General features: G+C 65.9%; 2 protein-coding genes across 2 annotated transcripts in view; one reads left to right on the top strand and one right to left on the bottom strand.

Moving 5' to 3' along the window:
• The window catches only part of LOC125345518 (guanine nucleotide exchange factor DBS-like), a 928,411-nt gene that overhangs the window by 323,846 nt on the left and 595,594 nt on the right, over nt 1–8,971 (bottom strand).
• On the top strand, nt 5,827–6,992 carry LOC125345521 (transcription factor SOX-1-like). The gene is given in 2 exon segments (XM_048337656.1): nt 5,827–6,013; nt 6,016–6,992. Coding segments are annotated over 2 exon segments (1,164 nt in total).

Here is an 8,971-nt window from a genome sequence, read left to right as displayed (position 1 = left end):
CATGGGGCGGCGGGGGGGGCACCTGGCTGGCACGGGCGCGGAGGGGTGGGAGCCCGCCGCCATGCAGTCTTGGAAGGCTCTGGAGCTGGCCAGCCCTCTTCGGGGACGGATTTGGGCTGGGTGGGCACCGCCCTCCGAAGCCCCTGGGGCTCAGGTACCCCCCCCCCCCCCCGCCTGGGAGGGCAGCAGATTCCCCTCTCAGTTAGCTGAGGGACACGGCCGGCGGGGCGGCCCGTGCTGGCTGGAGCCCAGGGCGTGCCGGTGCCCGCGGCACCCAGCCCGCTCGCTCTCTCCAACCCTCATCTCCAAGGAGAGAGGGCAGATGCCCCTTTGGGTTCCAGCCTCCCTCCCTTGTCTTTCCTCCCCTTGTCTTCTCTTTCATTCATAAACCTGGTGGCTACAGACGCAGCTTGAATATTGACGTCTCTCCCCGACTGCTCCGCGTTAACCCAATTACAGAATTCATCAAGAACTGTGTTGAATTATCTCTTTCCATACAGTATCAGCATTAGCCTAATTAAAAGCTATAATGTCTGATATAATGATTAAATCGTTAGCTCTGCTGCATGGAAGCAATATTTTGTTTTCCCTTCAATTAGAAGCTGATTGAGGTTTTCAGAGCAGGTCAGCTGTGAAATTTGAATTATATGTGTGAGCACCGCTCACAGGGTGAGCCCGTACTCGAAGCTCCAGAGATGCGCCCGCCGGGCCCGGCGCTTCCTCCCCGAGCCGGGCGGCGGGCGGGCGGGCGCTCCCCGCGCTGCCCTCCGCGGAGCCCCGGAGCGCGGCGCCCCGTCCCGCCCCGCGCCCCGCGCCCCGCGCCGCCCCCACGCCCGCCCGGGAGCGCATCGCCCCGCGCCCCGCGCCCCTCGGTCCCCCCAGGCGCCGCGGGGCCGCCGGCGGCCTCCCTCCCGGCCCGGCTCGCGGAGGTGGCGGCGCCCCGGGGCTCCGCGCGCGGGCGCCGGGCGGCCCCGTTTCCGCGCCCTCGCTTTCCCTCCCCGGCCCACTGGCCGCGTTTCGTCCACTTTATCCAATGGCCGCGTTCTCGCACCGGCTCCCCTCGGGCTGCGTCTGGGGGCCGGCAGGTGGGGAGGGGGGCGGGCCCGGGCGGGCCCCGAGGGCGCGGGCGCCCGGCGGGCTTTGGACTTGGGAGCCGGGCGAGGGCGCCACCCAGGCGCCGCGGAGGCGGCTTGGCGCGCGGGCGGGCGGGCGGGCGCCGCGGCGGTGGCGGCCAGCAGACGGCGATCGCGGCCCGCCGGGGCCGGGTGGGCCGGGCCGTGCCCCTCCGGCGCCCGGGGCTCGGCGCCCCCTCCGCCCCTTCCTCCGATCCCGCCCCTCGCTGCGCCCTCGCGGGGCCTCCTCCGTCCCCGTCCCGGGGCGCCCCACCTCCTCCCACCGCTCCCCGATGGCCGAGGTGACCCCAGGCCTCTGCCCACCGGACTGTCCTCCCCGGAGAGGGTCCCCACCGTCTCCTCCTCCGTGGAAATCACGCGCTCCTCTCGGGACTCCACCTGGTCTGCACCCTTTGGATTGTGGTCCCAGCCCTTCGGGGTGGACGGCAGTTAGGAAAGGGCCCCTGGGCGCTCGCTCAGCCCACCAGAGACCCCAGGTTCTGGTCTCCGGAGCTGAGGCGTGGTGGGGCCTGGAGGGGGGTCGGGGTCCCCACCCGGGGTGGGGGGGGGGGAGAAGCCGCCAGGGTGAGTCCCAGGTGGGCATGGTGGACAACTCCCCCGGCGCCAGCCCCGTAAACCTCTAAACCTCGGGGGAAGAGGCCCGGGGATGCGTCCACGGGGACCTTCCTTTCTGTTCCCCAGATTCCTGAGGACCTTCCTTTCTGTTCCCCAGATTCCTGGGGACCTTCCTTTCTGTTCCCCAGATTCCTGGGGACCTTCCTTTCTGTTCCCCAGATTCCTGGGGACCTCCCTTTCTGTTCCCCAGATTCCTGGGGACCTCCCTTTCTGTTCCCAGATTCCTGGGGACCTTCCTTTCTGTTCCCCAGATTCCTGGGGACCTTCCTTTCTGTTCCCCAGATTCCTGCCAGCTCAGAGCTGGGCGAAGGCACCTAAAAGCTGCCAGGGCCGCTGTGTATGAGTTTGTAACTTTAAAGTCCCAGACTCAATTTATTTGAAAGTCCAAGGCACCAGTTTAAGTGCTTAAATACACCCCATGCATATGCAAATATAGGCTGGTGCACTTCTCCAGGGGTGGATACCCACAGGGGCAGCTATGCGCATAACTTCCTGCACTCACAATCGGGGTCTAAATTCCCTTTGAGGACTGTGACCACAGGTTAAATAGCAACAACAGCAACAGAAAAAAAAAAAAAAACACCTAAGCAATATTCAGCCACACTTTCCAGTTGATTTCCGCCATCATTTTGAGCAGAGGCACAATGAAATTTCCGGGTTGCCAAAAGAGCAGCAAATTTGGCGAGTCAACAGTGACAGGAATCTTTCCCCTTAGGTTCTGGACTTTCTCTGCCATCACTGGGCTGGGACAGAACCCGTCCCGGCCTCGAGGGCCCGCTCTGCGGGAGGCCTGCGCTGGGTAGGAAGGAGCTCTGGCCCGCCCGCCAGGCAGACGGAGGATACAGGTATTCACCTAACTGCTTTTGGACGGCTCCCTCTCCCTCTCTCTCAAAAACATAAAAATAAAGGATCGAAAAAAAAGGCAGACAGAGAAGGCACCAGAAATGGAGGCTTCCAGAAGCCGCCAGTGGTGGCAGGAATTTACGTAATGCTTCTCAGTCCTCACGCCAGGAGAGGAGGCACTGGGGAATCTGGCGCCCGGCACCCCGCGCCCTGCCTCGTTGGCACCAGCTGCCGACGTCAATCATCTGTCACTTGGCAACAAGTCACACCTGCAGCTCTGGCTTAATACTTGAGCGGGTGGGCCCCCGAGGGCCACCCGAGGGCCACCCGAGGGCGGCTTCCCATCACTGGAGAGGGCTTGCACCCGGAAAGAGCCACACTGAGCCCCTGCCCCCTACTTAGATGCTCTGGAAAACAAGAGTAAAGTCATATTTGGAAACAATTTCCAGGGCTAGGGCACAAGGAAACGAGACCGTTTCAGAGTCAGCTATCCAAGCTCCCCAAAGCGTAAGGCATTCCTGCAAAGCACACTGGAGTGCGGGGTGTTTATAAAATAAATTGCTCCATTGATATGGAAAATAATGTGCCAGGCTTGATTTATACAAAGCATGTTCAGGGGGTCTTTGGCTATTTAGTTTAAAATCTAAATTGAAAAGCAGAGGAAAGAAACCTTTCCCTTGCTAAGTGGATAATATAGTTTATAATTTGTAAACCATTTCCTTTATTTCAGTCTTGCTGATTTCCCTAACACAGTGGATCACCGCACACCCATGGCCTCCTAAATTATGGAAGGAAAAAAGGGCCTATAGCATTCTTAAACAATATTCCCGTTCCCTTTTTGTTCGTTCACAATGTAACTTTTATTTGTAGGTCGGGAGTGAAACAAATCAAAAGGTTTAACAAACTTGATTGCTGGGATAAGGAGGTAGTTGAAAATGAATTCATAACCTGGATATTTAGCAAAAAGCAAAAGTGAAATGATGTTTCCTTTCTAATATAACTGCATATTATTTGATGAGTTTACTATTAAATGTCGAATGACCTGAACCGAAAGCAGTTTAGTCTGCAGAGATCCGGTTTGCTGCTTTTCCACCGAATGCTGTAAACAGCTCTGCGATAATAACGACGAGGATGATAATAATACCCTGCGGTAATGATCATAGTAAGTGAGAGAAGGGGAAAGCGCTGCTGCTCTTGTACCTTGGACAAAGCATTACAAGGAAGAAAAACTCACAACCCCGAGTCCTCTCGGTAGAAAACAAATGCCATGTGTTCACACTCGACCCTCTTGGGCATCGCTCCTCTGAGCATGGCTCCCTTCCTCACCCCTGGAGCCTGCTTTCATGGAAGGAAGGACGGGTCTGGCGTAACAGGTTAGGCCTCCCTTACCTACCATCCACCTCCCAGGCTCCTCTCTCTGGGCGGAGGCCGGGCCGCTCGAAGCCAGCTCCCAGGGGCCAGAGGGAACCGCCGGGCTCTGGGTGTGCTAGGCGAAGGCTCCCCCAGCCGCCTCGTGGGCGCGGCAGCCCGGCTCGGGTGGTACTGGAGGGCGGCCCCCGGGGGTGCCAGGCAGGGGTGCGTCCCGGGAGTCCCGGGCTTTTTGAGGTGAAGCCTGGGCCCTACCGGAGCCGCCGTCTTTTGCGTAGCGCAGGGGGTGGCCACGGTCGGTCGCCGGGTCCCGGGCGCCGCGGGTGTCGGGTGGGCCCGCGCGCGTCCTGCGTGGCCGCTCTCTGGCAAACTGGACGGCTCGGCCTCGCGGGGAGCCCGGGCCGCACACCTCACCGGCGGCGGCTTCGACACCCCGTTTCCGATGCCGAGCGCGCGGATTCCGGAGAGATCTCGGGGTTTTGACCTTTTGAGAAATTAAAAAAATTTTTTTAAGTGGGGAGAGGCCCTGACCTTCCGCCGCCCCCCCCCACCCCGCTCGTGAACACGCAAAGTGCAGGGCGGAGAGTGAGGCGCTCCCGCCCCCCGCGCGCCCCGCGCGCCCCCCGCGCCCGCCGGGCTCCATCCCGGCCGCGGCGAAGCGTGAGCGCGGCGGCGGCGCGCGGAGCGGAACCGCCGGGCCCTCGGCGGAGCGCTTCCCCGGCCGCTCGCGGGGGGCCCGGGGCCGGCCTCGCCGCCGCCCACTTCCCCTGCCCCGCGGGCGGGCGGGCGCGGAGCCCGCGGCCGGGGACGGAGGAGGAGCCGGGCCGCGTTTAAACCCGGCCCGGGACGGCGGCGTCGCCCTCCCCGCCCCTCTTCCCCGCCCCGGAGCGACGCGAACCGCCCCGCGGCGGAGACCGACTCCCGAGTGCGGGGCGCGCGGGCGGGGGCGCGGGCCCGGGGCGCGCGCGGGGGGGGCGGCCGGCGGCGGCGGCGGCGCGCGCGCCCAGGAAGCGGCCCCCTCCTTCCCGCCCTCGCTCCCCCCTTCCCGCCCGCCCGCCCTCCCTCCCCCCGCCCGCCCGCCGCCCGCCGCCCGCGCCCACGGCATCGACTCCTCCCCACGTCACTCGCCAGCGCGCCATGCAAATCACCGCCGCCGCCGGCTCCCATTGGCCGCGGCGCGCTCATTTAATGGCAGCCCGGGCCCGGCGTATGGCTGCTGGGCCCCGCGCGCCGCCGGCCCCGCGTGCGCCTCCGCTCCGAGCGCACCGCCCCGGGCAGGCAGCGGACAGCCCGCGCCGGGCCCCGCGGCTCGGCTCGCCCGAGCTCCCCGCGCGCCCGCTCGGCCCCGGCCGGCCGTGACCCCCGCCCCCGGCGGCCCCCCCGCCCGCCCCCGGCCCCCCGCCCCCGCCCCGGCGCCCGCCCGGGACCCGCACCCGCCCGGCGCCCGCGGCGCGCCGCCCCGCCAGAAGTTGCAGCAGCCCTCCGAGCGGAGTTGGAGGCCGCCGCGGAGGACCGAGCCCCGCCGGAGGGAGACGGCGGCCGGCGGCGAGCGGCCCCCGGCCCGGCCCGGAACGTGGAGCGACTCGGCCCCGACCGCGGCACCCGTGCGCCTCGCCCGGCGGCGGAGCCCGGCCGGCCCCGGGGACCGGCGGCGGCGCGCGCACCGAGGGAGACTTGGCGGCCGCCGGGCGGACCGGCGCCGAGCGCGAGCGCCCCGGCCTCCCCCGCGCCCCCGCCGCGCCGCCCCCCCGCCGCCCCGCGAGCCCCCGGCCCCCGCCCGCGGCGCGCCGGGCCCGGGCCCCGCTCCGTCCCCGCGCGCCCGGCCGTCCGCGGACCCCCGGGCCCGCCGCCCCGCGCGGCCGCCCCGATGTACAGCATGATGATGGAGACCGACCTGCACTCGCCCGGCGGCGGCGGGGGCGGCGGGGGCGGCGGCGGCCCGGCCCCCACGAGCCTGGCGGGCGCGGGCGGCGGCGCGGGCGGCGGCGCGGGCGCCAAGGCCGGGCAGGACCGCGTCAAGCGGCCCATGAACGCCTTCATGGTGTGGTCGCGCGGCAGCGGCGCAAGATGGCCCAGGAGAACCCCAAGATGCACAACTCGGAGATCAGCAAGCGGCTGGGCGCCGAGTGGAAGGTCATGTCGGAGGCGGAGAAGCGGCCGTTCATCGACGAGGCCAAGCGGCTGCGCGCGCTGCACATGAAGGAGCACCCGGACTACAAGTACCGGCCGCGCCGCAAGACCAAGACGCTGCTCAAGAAGGACAAGTACTCGCTGGCCGGCGGGCTGCTGGCGGCGGGCGCGGGCGGCGGCGGCGCGGCCGTGGCCATGGGCGTCGGCGTGGGCTCGGCGGCCGTGGGCCAGCGCCTGGAGAGCCCGGGCGGCGCGGCGGGCGGCGGCTACGCGCACGTCAACGGCTGGGCCAACGGCGCCTACCCGGGCTCGGTGGCCGCCGCCGCCGCCGCCGCGGCCATGATGCAGGAGGCGCAGCTGGCCTACGGGCAGCACCCGGGCGCGGGCGGCGCGCACCCGCACGCGCACCCGGCGCACCCGCACGCGCACCACCCGCACGCGCACCCGCACAACCCGCAGCCCATGCACCGCTACGACATGGGCGCGCTGCAGTACAGCCCCATCTCCAACTCGCAGGGCTACATGAGCGCGTCGCCCTCGGGCTACGGCGGCCTCCCCTACGGCGCCGCGGCCGCCGCCGCCGCCGCCGCCGCGGGCGGCGCGCACCAGAACTCGGCGGTGGCGGCGGCGGCGGCGGCGGCGGCCGCGTCGTCGGGCGCGCTGGGCGCGCTGGGCTCGCTGGTGAAGTCGGAGCCGCCGAGCGGCAGCCCGCCCGCCGCCGCCGCGCACTCGCGCGCGCCCTGCCCCGGGGACCTGCGGGAGATGATCAGCATGTACCTGCCGGCCGGCGAGGGCGCGGACCCGGCGGCCGCCGCCGCGCAGAGCCGCCTGCACTCGCTGCCGCAGCACTACCAGGGCGCGGGCGCGGGCGTCAACGGCACGGTGCCCCTCACGCACATCTAGCGCCCGCCCCGGCTGGGGGGCGGGGTGGGGGGGCGCGCGCGCGGGGCCCGGGGCGCACGCCCGGCCCGGCCCGGCCGGAGCGCGGCCCTCCGGAGACGCTTGTACAGTATTTATCGTCCGCGGAGCGAGCCGGGGCGGCCAAGACCGAGAGACAGACAGACAGACAGAGAGAGAGAGAGAGAGGCCGGCGCGGGCGGGCGGGCCTGCAAACTTTCCTCCCCGGCCTCCGCGCCCGCCCCCTCGGACCCTCGCGCCCGCCCCGTAGTCTTTCTTGCTGCTGCTCTTCTGGGTTGGTTTGTTAATTTATACAAAGAGACCCCCCCCTCCCTCAGACGGCAGAGCTCTATTCTGGGTTTTGTAAAACTTTCTGTATCTGGGCACCCACCCCCCCCTCCTCCTTTTCTTTTTCTTTTTTTTTTTTTTTTTGGTTTTTTGGGTTTGTTTCTTTTTGGTTTTGTATCGTTCCTTGTAAATGCATTGTGGAGTTCTTATTCGGGGCGCTGCGGTGCGGGGAGGAGGAGCCAGGTCGTGTACATAGTTTCCCGCGAGCCTTCCATCCAAGGACGAAGACAGAGCCCCTCCAAAAAAAAAAAATGCCTCCCGGTCAACAAGTTGGAGAGGAACGACCGGGCCCGCGCTCTCCCGGGACGGATGGAGGCGCCGGCCGCACGCGCGCGCTCCAGGGGCTCCGGAGAGGCCCGGTGTGGGGGAGCTTCTACCCCAACGGAGGGGAGACCGCGAAGACGCACCGGTTGTTTTGTGGGATCAAAGCGTGAGTGCAGAGGAGAACTACGAGACGACCTCCTCCCGGCCGGGCTCGGCCCACCCGGCTGCGGTTAGGCCCTCCGGCCCCGTGCACGAGTTGCGGGTCTGCAGGGCACCTGCGTCCTGAAGCGGGGCCCGCGCTGCCCAGCGGCCGGTGGGTGCGGGCCCGGGAGGGACAAAGACCCCCCGCCGGGGCTCGGCTTCTTCACGCGCGCCCCTGCCTGCCGGCAGCACTGCAAGCGGAATTTCTCTGAATTTGACTCCAGAAAACCATCACTGAGCCCGAAGGCCTGGCCACCCAACGCCCTCCCCACGCCCACCCCCGGCCCTTCCCTCCCTCCCTCCCTCCCTTCTTGGGAAAGTGCAAAATAATGTTGCTGGTTTTGGCACACACAGATTGCCCACCACCTCCCCGGGGTAAGCTAGGTTGCGGGTGGCTGAGCCGTGAAAACGCACGACGCCACGCTCGTTCTTCCCGGGCAAGACCTGGAGGTCGTTCGATGCTTTAAATTTTTTAATCATATTTTTTCTAGGCGTTTATTGGAACATTGCAGTTTTTTTCTGGAATTTAAAGTTTTCTGTAAAACTTTGTCTTCAAGTAACCTGACAGCATTAAATAATTGCATTTAAAAGCTATCCTGTAGCACCTACATTTTGAACTTATGTTAAGATGAAGTTCTTATTTTTGAAGGAAAAAAAAAAGAGCCCTTTTAAGTCCAAAAGGGAGATGTGTTCATTTCAGCAGCCTTGGGTCTCCGTCCGTCCTCTTCTCCCCCCTCCAGCTTCTCCCCGTGCTTCGGAAGGCGTGGGGCTGTCCGTTCGGAAGCAAGCCCTCCCGTTCACCTCGTAGAGCCGGAACGCGGCCTGCCTGCACCTCGAGGTAGCTTTGAGGATGATGTTGATCTGATACAATTCACGTCGGTGGATTTTCAAAGTCATTTTGATAATTTTGTGTAAACCGTTCGTTAAAGACGTTCCAAAAATCAAGAATAAAAAAAATACTGGTTCTGCTTTCTAAGGAGGTAATTTTAAGTCCCCTTTCATTATTTTTTTCCCCCTTTCAGGGCTTTGACTGGGGGGCGGGCGGGCGGCCGGGCGGGCAGCTGTGCCTCGGGGTTGGCAGGCCTTTGGGCTGCGGAGGGGAGGGAGCTGGGGGAAGGCCGGGAACCGGTGCCCCGGGGCAGCTGGTCCCAGTGGGACACCGTGGGAAATCC

The sequence above is a fragment of the Perognathus longimembris genome, unplaced genomic scaffold (genome assembly GCF_023159225.1).
Source record: "Perognathus longimembris pacificus isolate PPM17 unplaced genomic scaffold, ASM2315922v1 HiC_scaffold_5797, whole genome shotgun sequence".
NCBI lineage: Eukaryota > Metazoa > Chordata > Mammalia > Rodentia > Heteromyidae > Perognathus > Perognathus longimembris.
The sequence above is the reverse complement of the archived record's forward strand: the minus strand, read 5'-3'. Positions and strand labels throughout refer to the sequence as shown.